The 16,318-nt window shown below is 39.3% G+C and overlaps 2 protein-coding genes across 2 annotated transcripts; one reads left to right on the top strand and one right to left on the bottom strand.

Moving 5' to 3' along the window:
• Positions 1-21: 21 nt before the first annotated feature.
• Positions 22-3,710, top strand: LOC139533468 (putative nuclease HARBI1). Its single transcript, XM_071331509.1, has 10 exons — positions 22-726; positions 814-990; positions 1,081-1,142; positions 1,225-1,311; positions 1,399-1,682; positions 1,762-1,797; positions 1,896-2,450; positions 2,520-2,635; positions 2,732-2,843; positions 2,938-3,710. Exons 7-10 carry the CDS (start codon positions 1,979-1,981, stop codon positions 3,306-3,308), a joined length of 1,071 nt encoding a protein of 356 aa, XP_071187610.1. The 5' UTR covers positions 22-726; positions 814-990; positions 1,081-1,142; positions 1,225-1,311; positions 1,399-1,682; positions 1,762-1,797; positions 1,896-1,978; the 3' UTR covers positions 3,309-3,710.
• A 7,171-nt stretch (positions 3,711-10,881) lies between these two features.
• Positions 10,882-16,013, bottom strand: LOC139533467 (globoside alpha-1,3-N-acetylgalactosaminyltransferase 1-like). Its single transcript, XM_071331508.1, has 3 exons — positions 15,983-16,013; positions 15,198-15,332; positions 10,882-11,850 (listed from the first exon to the last, which is right to left on the bottom strand). The coding sequence occupies exons 2-3, from the start codon at positions 15,317-15,319 to the stop codon at positions 11,160-11,162; spliced, it is 813 nt and encodes a 270-aa protein (XP_071187609.1). The 5' UTR covers positions 15,320-15,332; positions 15,983-16,013; the 3' UTR covers positions 10,882-11,159.
• Between the last annotated feature and the right edge of the window lie 305 nt (positions 16,014-16,318).

The raw sequence follows: 16,318 nt of genomic DNA, 5'->3' as shown, positions 1-16,318 counted from the left end.
AGTAGAATTAAGACATCCGGGATAAATGACTCAGCTGAGCTCAATGAAGCCAAAACATGTGCGTCCAGGCTTAATTGGTTGCACAAAGACCAAGCCAGGATGAGCAGACACGGATTCATTAAGCCAGGTGAAACCAATCCTGGATAGGTGCGCGCTCACGGCTCACTCAAATAGACCCCGCCACAGATCACAGATTAACTGATTTACCATGGCAACTAGAGCCGCGTACTTTTCCCCGTCGGAAGCACAAATCCTCATGGAGGCATACGAGGAGGTAAAATATATAATTAAGAAGAAAGGCAACACCGCCACAGTGATAAAGCAAAGAGAAAAACCGTGGCAAAGTATTGCAGACCGCCTGAATGCGTAAGTAGTGCACAATTACACACTCACCGCTCCGCTGAAACATCACAATTACAATTCAAATATTTAATTCACATCTCCAAAAATGCAGTTGTACTGTAATTATGAAACGGTTAAATTTTTAATTGAAATGCACTGCAGATATGAGTGAAATTGTGTAAATTAACTCCATCACACTGTATAAAGCTATGATAAATGTTTTTATATTTTTACTGAAAACAAGACAAAAATACCAAGTAATTTTTTGCAGTGTGACTCCATTAAATGTGTGTGTGTGTGTGTGTGTGTGTAGATTAAACATGAACGGGCCAAAACGGACATGGCAGCAGGTCAAAATCAAATACAAGAACATTCTGCAGAATGGTATGGTCCCTGACTAATATTTAACAAAGCACAAGCATATATTGTACCCAGAAGGTGCCTGCTCACACATTGTCTGTACTGTTTTAGCAGTGAAAAAGAATACCCACAGACAAGGCACGGGTGGTGGGTCACCAAAGGCTGACCTTACCCCAGCAGAGGACATGGCCTTGGAGCTAAATAAAGGCAGGCCCGTCTTAGAGGGGATCCCTGGGGGGAAAGAGACGAGCATAGGTTCCTCCCAAGATGCCACCCGCTTCATTCAAGGTATGTCCTTCCATCTCTACATGGGATACAACCACATTCATATTGAATCAATTTGGACTGTCTGACTTTGGTTTACCTATTGCCTTGCAGTGTCTGGCAGCACTGTGTTCCTGTTAGAGCCACCAGCACAAGCACCAGACGATGCTGATCCAGTGAGTACTCCATCAAAGGCATACTGTAGGCCTGGCATGTCTTGTCTACTAGCTTCAATATGAATCCGATTAAATGTGATAGGGTGAAGGCCCCAGTGCAGCAGCAACAGCACATGATGGAGACGATGATGAGGAGGAGACCATCTCTCTGGATTCCAGAAGGCATGAGGTATCATGTTAAGACTGTGAAAGTACTATTTACTCTACAATGGTGAGGAGTCCTCATCAAAATCAAAAAATCTAATTTCTTTTACAGGACCCAGATGCTATACAGTGGGAAAACCAGCCTGGCAACATAGTGCGTATTAATAAAAGGACACCACATCCTGCCAAATTCCAGCTGCGCTAATTGTATTGTGTTCACAGAGCTCACAAGCTATCAGAAAGTTGTATGGCAACCACCTCCGGCGCCAAATAGAACTGGCAGACATAGACATTCAGTACAAGAAGAAAAAGATGGAAAATCTTGCACTGGAGTCCGAAATAAAAAAGAGGACAATTAGGAAACTGGACCTTGAAATAAAAAAACTTGAGAGGGAGGTGAGATATGCCTTCAATGTACACTGTATGCTAACTGTAACACAAATGTATTAATCATTATTTTTCTTTCCTCCCCCAGCTCCAAGAAGATGACACAGCTCAAAATAAAAATTAGGTATATTCTCGTAAAGTCAAGTGAGCCATGACATATGAGCTCTTATTGTGAGCACACAGGACGGTGGCATCTTTCTAAGGTTTTTTTTATTTTCCCAGCAATCAGTACAACCAAGTCATCGTTATAAGGCATCGCCCTCTTTTGCCCACCCCCCCAGCACCAGGTGTGGCCACTAGCCTATATGAAGGCCCAAAATTGTGTGTTCCTTTCTGCTCTGACAATGGCATGCCCATTCGTGCGAGATGTGGTGGATGAAGAAGCACTTGTGCTGAGGAGAGCCTTCAGGCGAGAAAGGGTCTTCAGGGACCGGTTGGACCCACTGGCCTTCCCTGATGACCATCTATATGAAAGATACAGGTTTTCTGCAGATGGCATCAGGTATCTATGCAGACTACTGGGTCCCAGGATTAAGCACCGCACTGCACGGAGCCATGCACTGAGTGTGGAGCAAATGGTTTGTGTGGCCTTGCGCTTTTTTGCTAGTGGAGCCTTCCTGTACTCAGTGGGGGATGCAGAACAGCTGAACAAGGCCACAATTTGCCGCACAATAAGGAGTGTGTGTCTGGCTATCAAAGCATTAGCAGATGTCTTCATCTCCTTCCCTGGCCACAGAAGACTCTGTGACATCAAAGAGGAGTTCTATAGGATTGCAGGTAAGAGGATCTACAAATTACAGGACAACTGTTAACACATAGTAGGATACTCATTACTTTGTGTGACAGGTTTCCCCAATGTCATTGGTGCAGTGGACTGCACACACATAAGGATAAAAGCCCCCTCAGGTGCCCACGAGGCCGATTTTGTGAATAGGAAATCCTTTCACAGCATTAATGTTCAGGTGAACATAACTTTTTGATATTGTCCATTGACGAACACTCTGCATTGCCAGTGATGTGCATTGATTGGTGTAATATTCCTCATCTTATGATTTCAGATGGTCTGCAATGCTGACTGTGTGATCAGCAATGTTGTGGCAAAATGGCCTGGCTCAGTCCATGACTCCAGAATCTTTCGGGCCTCTGAAATCTATCAGTGCCTATCACAAGGTAAGCCACACAACCCCTATTTATAACCATCATGGCTGTGTCAAGAATATCACTGTGTTTATGAGGTAGTAATGATGAGATTTTGTGTTGACAGGTGAATTCTCTGGTGTGTTGCTGGGAGACAGGGGGTATGGCTGCCAGCCTTTTCTCCTGACACCTTTCACAGACCCCCAGGAAGCACAGCAGGCCTACAACCATGCCCATGCCAGGACCAGGGCCAGAGTTGAAATGACCTTTGGCCTCCTGAAGGCACGCTTTCACTGCCTTCACAAATTAAGGGTCAGCCCTGTTAGGGCATGTGATATTACTGTGGCTTGTGCTGTCCTCCACAATGTGGCCTGCCTGAGGAAGGAGAGGGCCCCCAGAGTGCCACCAGCCATGGACTGGGACAATCCGGCAATCTTCCCTGATGACGACAGTGGTCGGCTGCTGAGGGACCAATATGTGTTGAATTATTTTAGTTAGTATGTGTGCTTTCAATTTTGGTTAAATATGTCCTGCGGTGGCAGAGGAATTTGGTTTTTTTTGGGTTCGTTTTTTGACGAATTTGGCCTCTTATGATGTTTGTGCGGTATACTGTGTGTAATACAAGGCTGCAGGGAGGCTACTGCATCCATTCATTTGTCTGTTCAGTTGATGTGTACGGATTTGTCCTGCATTTATTTTAGTGTGCAGACATGCAGGGTGTGTTATATACAGACCTTTGAATGTGTATGTATCATTTTGTATAATATGCTTGGATTCTGTGCTTTCCATCTTGTAGAGTCACTGTGACTTCAGTTTTGAAAGGAGCTGATGGTTTACCTGCTTTGTTTTGTCCTTATTCAATAAAGGAACATAATGTTACACATTGTGTTTTTATATTCATATGGAATGTGTATTTGTTTATATGACAGAGTACTAGGGCCACACTGAAGAAAAAGGATAAAGTCATAAATTTATGAGGCTGGTTCTTTCTGCAGAAAAGCTACATATTGTTTTTACAGTTTTGATACTTATGACAATGTGATACTTAATATTCTGGCACATCAGCATGTCTTTGTTTATGAAACCATACTGAAGTACAATTTCACGAAATGCCCCACATCTGTCATTTTAACAACTGTCCTCCTTTAAAACAACTGGTTACAATATTATGACTTGTGTTTTTTTCCCCTCTGTGGCCCTAATATTCTATCATTTTATATATAGCCTTATAGTCTATGGGAAACTGTAAATTATCTAATGATAGCAACATCATCTAAAAATCATTTTTTATCCAAAATCATTGAAATTAATGATCACAAACGTTTAAATAATAACAGTGGGTCTAGTTATATGTGATAACAATGTATAGTGAGCAGTGAAATAACTATTGGTTTCCATTTGTGGTGACTGCTGACTGACATTAGGGATGAGATTAAATAGATCCTGGAATTTAGCCTGGTCTGGAGCAGGCTAGCTCCACAGAATAAATCTCCATGGTAATTTATACCATAACATATCCTCCTGCCCCCTATCCATCTTTAGTGCAACCGGATTACGGATCAATTGAGCCAGGATCACCAAGATATCCTGGCTTAATCCCTTATCCTAGTTTTGTGCAACAGGCCCCTGCTCTGACAGACTAGAATCACATCAACAACACATCTCCTGCTCTGACAGACTAGAATCACATCAACAACACATCTCCTGTTCTGACAGACTAGAATCACATCAACAACACATCTCCTGCTCTGACAGACTAGAATCACATCAACAACACATCTCCTGCTCTGACAGACTAGAATCACATCAACAACACATCTCCTGCTCTGACAGAAGACACAGAGCATACCCCTCAGTTTCTTGCCAATTTCTCGCATGGAACAGCCTTCATTTCTCAGAACAAGAATAGACTGACGAGTTTCAGAAGAAAGTTCTTTGTTTCTGGCCATTTTGAGCCTGTAATCCATCCCACAAATGCTGATGCCCCAGATACTCAACTAGTCTAAAGAAGGCCAGTTTTATTTCTTCTTTAATCAAAACGACAGTTTTTCAGTTGTGCTAACATAATTGCAAAATGGTTTTCTAATGGTAATTAGCCTTTTAAAATTATAAACTTGGATTAGCTAACACAACGTGCCATCACAGGAGTGATGGTTGCAGATAATAGGCCTCAGTTCGCCTATGTAGATATTCCATTAAAAATAACATGTTTCCAGCTACAATAGTCATTTACAACATTAACAATGTCTACACTGTATTTCTGATCAATTTCATGTTATTGTAATGGACAAAACATTTGCTTTTCTTCCAAAAACAAGGACATTTTTTAAGTGACACCAAACTTTTGAATGGTAGTGTATATGAAAATAAAGGTAAATACATATTTCAATGTCCAGATGTAGAAAGTTATGATTTACCAATAATTTACCAATAATTCATTAACTTAGTAACACCATCCTCCTAATTTATACTATTAAAGATATTCAGGCACCATAAACCTATGTAAGCTGCCTATCAATAGGCTACTGATGCTCTACTGATGCTCTACTGGCAGATTTTGCATTGCAATTGTCCAGTAATGCAACAACACCAATGAATAACAGATTCCTCCAAGATTGTTGAGTGTTTTTAGCTGAAAGACAGAGCTAACAGATTCTTATTTTGTTCCAGATACTGTGTGAGGGCTTGGCTCCTCTAGTGCCTCACAGAGGTAGACCCAAATAGGGTGTAGTTCTCCCTGAGGCAGGAGAGTTTCAGGGGAGTGGTGAACCGGTTCAAGCTGCCGCAGCTGAGCTAGCATCCCGAGAATCTCCTCCCGAAATTTAGGGCAGATTATTTACCGGGTCATCGATCAATTTCACCCTTTCTCCCTCCTCTTGCGTGTAAATCATCTTGCACCTATCGTATTCAGGCCCAACTAGGAGGTGAGGACACTCAGAGTGTGGTGTCAGGAAAACAAGCTCTCACTCAACATCAACAAATCAAAGGAGATGATCGTGGACTTCGGGAAACAGCAGAGGGAGCACCCTCCTATCCAAATTGATGGGACAGCAGTGGAGAAGGTGGAAAGTTTTTAAGTTCCTCGGCGTACACATCACGGATGAACTGAAATGGTCCACCCACACGGACAGTGTGGTGAAGAAGGCGCAACTGCGCCTCTTCAACCTCAGAAGGCTGAAGAGAGGAATGGAGTTGTGTACCAAACCAAATCAAAACCGTTCCTACACTAGGGAGTTTTAAAAGCCTTTAAATGGTTTAAAATGGTTCATATACTAAATGTTTTAAACAGAACAGGCTAAGAGAAAGAGTAATATACTGAACAATAATAGAAACACAACATGTAAAGTCAAAGATCCCAGAAATGTTCCATACACACAAAAAGCTTATTTCTCTCAACATGTTGTACACATATTTGTTTACATCCCTGTTAGTGAGCATTTCCCCTTTGACAAGATAATCCATCCACCTGACAGGTGTGGCATATCAAGAAGCTGATTAAACAGCATGATCATTACACAGGTGCACCTTGTGCTGGGGGTCAATAAAAGGCCACTCTAAAATGTGCATATTTGTCACACAGCATAAAGCCACAGATGTCTTAATTTTTGAGGGAGCATGCAGTTGGCACGGTGACTGCAGGAATGTCCCCCAGAGCTGTTGCCAAATAATTGTATGTTAATTTCTCTACCATAAGCTGCCTCCAATGTCGTTTTAGAGAATTTGGCAGTACATCCACAGCCTCACAACCGTAGACCAAGTGTGACCACACCAGCACAGGAGCTCCACATCCGACTTGTTCACCTAATGGATCATCTGAGACCAGCCACCCGGACAGCTGATGAAACTGTGGGTTTGCACAACCAGAGAATTTGTGCTCAAACTGTCAGAAGCCGTCTCAGGGGAGCTCACCTGCGTGCTTGTCGTCTCCACACCCTGGAGGAGTGTGCTCTTCATGGATGAATCCCGGTTTCAACTGTACCGGGCAGACGGCAGACAGCGGGTATGGCGTCATGTGGTCAAGCGGTTTGCTGACGTCAACGTTGTGAACAGAGTTCCTCATGGTGGCGGTGGGGTTATGGTATGGGGCACAAACTACGGACAACAAGCACAATCTAATTTTATCGATGGTAATTTGAATGCACAGAGATATCGTGACGAGATCCTGAGGCCCATTGTTATGCCATTCATCCTCCTCCATCACCTCATGTTTCAGCATGATAATGCACAGCCCTGAAGGATCTGTACACAATTTCTGGAAACTAAATGTCCCAGTTCTTTCATGGCCTGCACAATCACCAGATATGTCACTCATTGAGCATTTTTTGGAAGCTCTGGATCAACAGCAAATTGCAAAATTGTAATTATTTCACCACTCTGGCCTATTTATTGCCTTACCTCCCTAATCTTACTTCATTTTCACACACTGTATTTCTATTGTGTTATAGAATGTACGTTTGTTTATGTGTAACTCTGTGTTGTTTTTTCGCACTGCTTTTCTTTATCTTGGCCAGGTCACAGTTGTAAATGAGAACTTGTTCTCAACTGGCCTACCTGGTTAAATAAAGGTGAAATAAAATACAAATTAAAAAAATCAAAATAAATCCGCAGGACACAATCAACAGCCTGATCAACTCTAGGAGATGTGTGAGGAAAATGATGGTCACACCAGATACTGACTAGTTGTCTGGTCGACGCCCCTCTACCTTTTTAAAGTTTTATTTGACCAACAGATGCATATCTGTACTTCAAGTCATGTTGAATCCATAGATTAGTGCCTGATGAATTTATTTATATTGACTGATTCCCTGATATGAACTGTAACTCAGTAAAATCTTTTAAATTGTATGTTGAGTTGATATTTTTTGTTCAGTGTCGTATTAATGAAACTATTTGTTTTCATATTATAATCTTGTGTATACATTTCGTTTTCTTGTATTTTCAATTTTAACGTATCATCTTCAATAATTTTGTGTTTGTGTTTTGAAATGGTCAAATCTAATCCCCTAGTGGGTCATGGAACACACCTTCCATGTCGTTCCTTATTTTCCATAGATCCCATAGCCCCTCATTGATTATCTCTTACATAACATTGATTATCTCTTACATAACATTGATTATCTCTTACATAACATTGATTATCCCTTACGTAATATTGATTATCTCTTACATAACATGGATTATCCCTTACATAACATTGATTATCCCTTACATAACATTGATTATCTCTTACATAACATTGATTATCCCTTACATAACATTGATTATCCCTTACATAATATTGATTATCCCTTACATAATATTGATTATCTCTTACATAACATTGATTATCTCTTACATAACATTGATTATCCCCTACATAATATTGATTATCCCTTACATAACATTGATTATCCCTTACATAACATTGATTATCTCTTACATAACATTGATTATCCCTTACATAATATTGATTATCCCTTACATAATATTGATTATCTCTTACATACCATTGATTATCCCTTACATAATATTGATTATCTCTTACATAACATTGATTATCCCTGACATAATATTGATTATCCCTTACATAATATTGATTATCTCTTACATAACATTGATTATCTCTTACATAACATTGATTATCCCTTACATAATATTGTTTATCCCTTACATAACATTGATTATCCCTTACATACCATTGGTTATCCCTTACATAACACTGATTATCCCTTACATAACATTGATTATCCCTTACATAATATTGGTTATCCCTTACATAACATTGATTATCCCTTACATAATATTGATTATCCCTTACATAACATTGATTATCCCTTACATAAAATTGATTATATCTTACATAACATTGATTATCTCTTACATGTCATTGATTATCTCTTACATAACATTGATTATATCTTACATAACATATATTATCTCTTACATACCATTGATTATCTCTTACATAACATTGATTATCTCTTACATAACATTGATTATCTCTTACATAACATTGGTTATCCCTTACATAACATTGATTATCCCTTACATAATATTGATTATCTCTTACATACCATTGATTATCTCTTACATAACATTGATTATCTCTTACATACCATTGATTATCCCTTACATAATATTGATTATCCCTTACATAACATTGATTATCCCTTAAATACCATTGATTATCTCTTACATAACATTGATTATCCCTTAAATACCATTGATTATCTCTTACATAACATTGATTATCCCTTACGTAACATTGATTATCCCTTACATAACATTGATTATCCCTTACATACCATTGATTATCCCTTACATAATATTGATTATCCCTTACATAACATTGATTATCCCTTAAATACCATTGATTATCTCTTACATAACATTGATTATCCCTTAAATACCATTGATTATCTCTTACATAACATTGATTATCCCTTACGTAACATTGATTATCCCTTACATAACATTGATTATCCCTTACATAATATTGATTATCCCTTACATACCATTGAGTATCTCTTACATAACATTGATTATCTCTTACATACCATTGATTATCCCTTACATAACATTGATTATCCCTTACATAATATTGATTATCCCTTACACAACATTGATTATATCTTACATAACATTGATTATCTCTTACATATCATTGATTATCTCTTACATAACATTGATTATCCCTTACATAACATATATTATCTCTTACATACCATTGATTATCTCTTACATAACATTGATTATCGCTTACATAACATTGATTATCTCTTACATAACATTGATTATCCCTTACATAACATTGATTATCCCTTACATAATATTGATTATCCCTTACATACCATTGATTATCTCTTACATAACATTGATTATCTCTTACATAACATTGATTATCGCTTACATAACATTGATTATCTCTTACATAACATTGATTATCCCTTACATAATATTGATTATCCCTTACACAACATTGATTATATCTTACATAACATTGATTATCTCTTACATATCATTGATTATCTCTTACATAACATTGATTATCCCTTACATAACATATATTATCTCTTACATACCATTGATTATCTCTTACATAACATTGATTATCGCTTACATAACATATATTATCTCTTACATACCATTGATTATCTCTTACATAACATTGATTATCCCTTACATAACATATATTATCTCTTACATACCATTGATTATCCCTTACATAACATTGATTATCCCTTACATAACATTGATTATCCCTTACATAATATTGATTATCCCTTACATACCATTGATTATCTCTTACATAACATTGATTATCTCTTACATAACATTGATTATCCCTTACATAATATTGATTATCCCTTACACAACATTGATTATATCTTACATAACATTGATTATCTCTTACATATCATTGATTATCTCTTACATAACATTGATTATCCCTTACATAACATATATTATCTCTTACATACCATTGATTATCTCTTACATAACATTGATTATCGCTTACATAACATTGATTATCTCTTACATAACATTGATTATCCCTTACATAACATGGATTATCCCTTACATAACATTGATTATCTCTTACATAACATTGATTATCCCTTACATAACATTGATTATATCTTACATAACATTGATGGTACAACTTGAATTGAAGGATTTCCCCTTTTGCCTTGACATTGGCAGGATGCTTTTACACAAGGAAGTGAATCCTCCATAATACCTTTTTAAAGGGGTATTTTTCTTTGTTTTCATGTTTGTTTTCATGTTTGTTTTCATGTTTGTTTTCATACTGTTTACAGTATATGTCTAGTGGTCAGAGGTTGTTTCTGGACTGGAATGCCAGCTCCACGTAGACCTTCTGCCAATGTTTTTGTTAACGGAAATTCAATCCACCACTGTGTCTTGTCTGATCTGATCTACACATCTATAGATGGAACCGGTGCAATATTAAATATTAAATATTTATTTCAAGAAAAATACACATAATCATAATATTTTATTAGACATATTTATTGAGATGTTTCACAGTAATCAACATACAGTAGATTGGCTACAGAATACAGGATGAATAAGGTTATGAAACAATTATAATTTCCTATAAGTGAACAATGTTATTATCCCCAAACTACAACAGTGACTGATATACAGTACATTAAAAAAAAATGTTTTATGTCAGTGTATATATTTCACCAACAGAAAATGAATGGCGCCGGACAGCTGTATACCCAATGTGACATTTTATGCCTTTCCCTAACCTAAACCCAAACCTCAGTGAAGCTGTACCCGAACTTAACCTAACCATAACCAATTAAGTTTTTCTTCTGCCGGTCGAATATTCAATTCCTCGTCTTATACATTGGGACGAATTTCAGCATAGTTTTTAATGACAGTAGAGAAGCGAATGACTTTGACCTCTTTGGTTTTGGTCTTCGTGTCGTCCCACTGGTACTCTGGAGACAACAGCTTGTTGGGCTTGTTGTAAAGCAGGTACCTGTTGAGGTGACTCTCCTCCTGCCAGGCAGCCTCGATGGAATTCCTCGCGTCCTCTTCAAGCTGGTTACGACATACCTTTGTTAGTGTGTACACATCCTCCACGAACCCTCCGAACACAGCCCCGGCGTAGTAGTAGTCTCCCTCATCCATGGGGATGTAGGCTGTCGAGGCTGGACGCCGTTCGTATGTGAAGTGGTCACGGGTCTCCTGGTAAAACCATGGGTGAATCACAGCAACCAGCCTGCCCAGAGACTCGGCCCCCCAGCGAGCGTGGAACTTGCTGTCCACATCCAGACAGAAGATGTAGTCAGCCTCCCTGCTGATCTGACGTTCGATGGCTGTCTGGATGATCTCCATCCTCCGGGCTGATATCTCCTGCCAGCGGTTTGAACCTGGGACCTGGATCACACTCAAATGTCTCCCCTGGGACATGTTGACTGATGGAACATCGTCGGGACGATCAGTAAAAACGTAGTAGCGCACGTTGAAGTCGACCATGAAGTGCTTCTCTGCTGTCTCCAGGAAATCTCGGAGAAAGCGGACGTATCTGTCAGAATTTAACCTTTCACGAGCCTCTACCCCGGGTCCGGGATCCCCCCCCATCCCCCCACACACTGATTAGCATAGCTAGCATAGCTTCACAAGTAGATAGTAGCATCTAAATATCATTAAATCACAAGTCCAAGACACCAGATGAAAGATACAGATCTTGTGAATAAAGCCACCATTTCAGATTTTTAAAATGTTTTACAGGGAAGACAAAATATGTAAATCTATTAGCTAAACACGTTAGCAAAATACACAATTTCTTTGTCCACCATTTTTTCTCTCCACCAGTAGCTATCACCAATTCGGCTAAACTAAGATATTGATAGCCAATAACCTATAAAAAACCTCTTCAGATGACAGTCTGATAACATATTTATGGTATAGGATAGGTTTTGTTAGAAAAAAGTGCATATTTCAGGTAGAAATCACAGTTTACAATTGCACCTACCATCACAAGACGACTAGAATTACTATAGAGAGCAACGTGTATGACCAATTTACTCTTAATAAAACATTTCATAAGAATAGACAAAGCATAGCAATGGAAAGACCCAGATCTTGTGATTCCAGACAATATTTCAGATTTTCTAAGCGTTTTACAGCGAAAACACAATAAATCGATAAGTTAGCATACCACATGTGAAAACGTTACCAGAGCATCGATTCCAGCCAAAGAGCGCTATAACGTAATCACCGCCAAAATATATTAATTTTTTCACTAACCTTCTCAGAATTCTTCCGATGACACTCCTGTAACATCATTTTACAACATACATATACAGTTTGTTCGAAAAGGTGCATATTTAGCCATACAAAACCGTGGTTACACAATAAAAATACTAGGAAATCAAGCCTCAATATGTCTGACGTCATCTATCAGAGTGATCTAGTTTAATTGAAAGCTAATCATATACTTGACTAAAAAATACAGGGTTGACAGGAATCGAAAGACAAATTAGTTCTTAATGCAACCGCTGACTTACATTTTTAAAATTATCCTTACTTTTCAATACAGGGTTCGCCAAGTGACGCGATAACAAACAAAATGGCGAAATATGCGTTTAAAATATTTCGACAGAACAACGATTTATCATATTAAATATTGCTTACTTTGAGCTGTTCTTCCATCAGATTCTTGGGCAATGTATCCTTTCTATGTTGTAATCTTCTTTTGGTCGATAGATGTCCTCTGTCCATCGAAATATCCACTAACGATCGAACGGGACCACAAAACGTGTCCAAAGTTTCAGAGTGCACGACAAATAAATTCCTCAGAATCGCACTAAACGGATATAAATTGCTATAAAACGGTTCAAATTAACTACATTATGATGTTTTTAACAACTATAACGACTGAAAACATGACCGGAGAAATATTGCTGGTTAGACAACGATTTGGAATGAGGCAAGTCCGATGTCCTTCACGCTTCAGGCGCGCGATGAGAAAGGGAGGTTCCTATACGTTTTGTTCTTTTATAATGGCTGTGATTGTGCAATCGATTCCATTCAAAACGTGATGACGTACAGACACCCAGAGGAAGACGTAGGCAGTGTCGGTTTCTTCATAGCATTCACTGTCGCCTTAAAAACAGACTCCAGATCAGGGGTAAAAATTTCTGAAATCTGACCCCTGTCATGAAAAGTGCTGTAGATATTATTCTGTACCACTCAGAGACAAAATTCCAACTTCTATAGAAACTAGAAAGTGTTTTCTATCCAATAATAACAATAATATGCATATTGTACGATCAAGAATTTAGCACGAGGCAGTTTAATTTGGAGACCCAAATATGCTAATGCGGAACAGCACCCCCTATAGTTCCAAGAAGTTAAAACAAACAGGTAACTGCCACAATATAGGAAATAGAGAGATGGGCCACCACGAGCCACCTTGGGCCACCACGAGCCACCTTGGGCCACCACGAGCCACCTTGGGCCACCACGAGTCACCTTGGGCCACCACGAGTCACCTTGGGCCACCACGAGTCACCTTGGGCCACCACGAGCCACCTTGGGCCACCACGAGCCACCTTGGGCCACCACGAGCCACCTTGGGCCACCACGAGTCACCTTGGGCCACCACGAGTCACCTTGGGCCACCACGAGCCACCTTGGGCCACCACGAGTCACCTTGGGCCACCACGAGTCACCTTGGGCCACCACGAGTCACCTTGGGCCACCACGAGTCACCTTGGGCCACCACGAGTCACCTTGGGCCACCACGAGTCACCTTGGGCCACCACGAGCCACCTTGGGCCACCACGAGCCACCTTGGGCCACCACGAGCCACCTTGGGCCACCATCAGCCACAGCTCTAATGCACCTTGGCAAAGATTCTACAAGTGTCTGAAACTCTATCGGAGGGACAATTTGGTGTTTTGTTGATGGTGGTAGATAACGCTCTCTCAGACACCGCCTCATTTGGATTGAGATCTAGTGACTGTCATATGGTTTACATCGTTTTCATGCTCATCAAACCATTTATTGACCACTTGTGCCCTTTAAATGGGGGCATTGTTGTTCTGGGGGCAGAGCCATGGTAGCTAAAAGAATGACCAAAATAATGGCCATCCCAGCCTTTTTATACATGACCGTAAGCATAATGGGATGCTAATTGCTTAATTAACTCAGGAACCACACCTGTGTGGAAGCACCTGCATTCAATATACTTTGTAACCCTCATTTACTAGTGTTTTCCATTATTTTTTCAGTTACCTGTACATAACATAAGGGTTTAAGATGCCTTGCTCAAGGGCACAACGGCAGTATCAGGCACCTGAGTTTCTGATGCCAGCAACCCTCTGTAACTGTATGGTCATTCTCATAGGACTGTATAGGACATATTGCAGTTCTTGACACAACCTGTTCTGGGCGCCTACTACCATACCCTGTTCAAGCAGTATCAGGCACCTGAGATTCTGATGCCAGCAACCCTCTGTAACTGTATGGTCATTCTCATAGGACTGTATAGGACATATTGCAGTTCTTGACACAACCTGTTCTGGGCGCCTACTACCATACCCTGTTCAAAGAAACTTAAATATTTAGTCTTGCCCATTCACCATCGGAATGGCACACATACGCAATCCATGTCTTAAATGTGTCGAGGCTTAACAATCCTTCTTTAACCTGTCTCCTCCTCTTTGTCTACAACTGATTGAAGTGGATTTAACAAGTGACATCAATAAGGGATCATAGCTTTCACCTGTATTCACCTGGTCGGTCTGTTATGGAGAAAGCAGGTGTTCATAATGTTTTGTCCACTCAGTGTAGTTTCAATGTTGTAAAAATATTGATAGTTTAACTTCCCTTTTGAACATTTGGGAAAAGTTGTAGGCTACTCACTTTCCAACGGCAAACACTGTGGTTGCTATGGTGAGGTTCATGGACTTGTAGATTATGTCGACGAGGTCAGGGTCAAAGGTTCCTTGCCAGACAATGGGTGCCAACCATGGGGTGACTGCCATCACATCAGTACGACTAAAGAAACAAAACAAGATCAAGCCTGACTGTATTGTACTGATTATTACCTCAATGTTTACAGATATACAGATCAAGCCTGACCGTGTTGTACTGATTATTACCTGAATGTTTACAGATATACAGATCAAGCCTGACTGTATTGTACTGATTATTACCTCAATGTTTACAGATATACAGATCAAGCCTGACTGTATTGTACTGATTATTACCTCAATGTTTACAAATATACAGATCAAGTCTGACTGTATTGTACTGATTATTACCTCAATGTTTACAGATATACAGATCAAGCCGGACTGTATTGTACTGATTATTATTTCAATGTTTACAGATATACAGATCAAGCCTGACTGTATTGTACTGATTATTACCTCAATGTTTACAGATATACAGATCAAGCCTGACTGTGTTGTACTGATTATTACCTCAATGTTTACAGATATACAGATCAAGCCTGACTGTATTGTACTGATTATTACCTCAATGTTTACAGATATACAGATCAAGCCTGACTGTATTGTACTGATTATTATCTCAATAGTTTTGCAATTTAAGGTCCATGAAAAGATGTGTGGTATACTAGGCTACACGCTGATGTGGAAGATAACAATGATATGTAACTAACATAAGATAACAACACTACTCACCCCACCAAGACACTGGGCTGCTTGTACAATAGCCTGGGAGAACAAAACGTAATTCATTAGTTAATGAAGATATGGGCTGATGTTGTTATTGCTCTCTCAAAAAAAGGTGCTAGTACCAAAAAGGTTTTAAAACCTTTTCACTGTGGGGGAAACCTTTTTTGGGCTGTGGAGAACCTTTTCAAATCTGTTCTTTGGATAATAATTCATAAAAAATTGAATAATAGGATAGTAGTCAATCTTGCTTTTAAAAACATGTGTAAGGGTGGTTGTGTTGGGGTAATAAATACAATTTGTATAATTTCCATGTAGTTTTTTAATCCACATGGTTTAACCCAT

The sequence above is a fragment of the Salvelinus alpinus genome, chromosome 11 (genome assembly GCF_045679555.1).
Source record: "Salvelinus alpinus chromosome 11, SLU_Salpinus.1, whole genome shotgun sequence".
NCBI lineage: Eukaryota > Metazoa > Chordata > Actinopteri > Salmoniformes > Salmonidae > Salvelinus > Salvelinus alpinus.
Note: the sequence above shows the minus strand (reverse complement) of the source record. Positions and strands in the feature narration are given on the sequence as shown.

What these genes read in the sequence shown, in the direction of transcription:
- LOC139533467 (XM_071331508.1), bottom strand. Translation starts at nt 15,319, where the DNA reads ATGGCAGTCACCCCATGGTTGGCACCCATTGTCTGGCAAGGAACCTTT. An exon ending in ACAGTGTTTGCCGTTGGAAA is followed by an intron (nt 11,851 to 15,197) that starts GTGAGTAGCCTA and finishes AAATTCTGACAG; the next exon opens with ATACGTCCGCTTTCTCCGAG.
- LOC139533468 (XM_071331509.1), top strand. Translation starts at nt 1,979, where the DNA reads ATGAAGGCCCAAAATTGTGTGTTCCTTTCTGCTCTGACAATGGCATGC. An exon ending in GGAGTTCTATAGGATTGCAG is followed by an intron (nt 2,451 to 2,519) that starts GTAAGAGGATCT and finishes TTTGTGTGACAG; the next exon opens with GTTTCCCCAATGTCATTGGT. An exon ending in TTCACAGCATTAATGTTCAG is followed by an intron (nt 2,636 to 2,731) that starts GTGAACATAACT and finishes TTATGATTTCAG; the next exon opens with ATGGTCTGCAATGCTGACTG.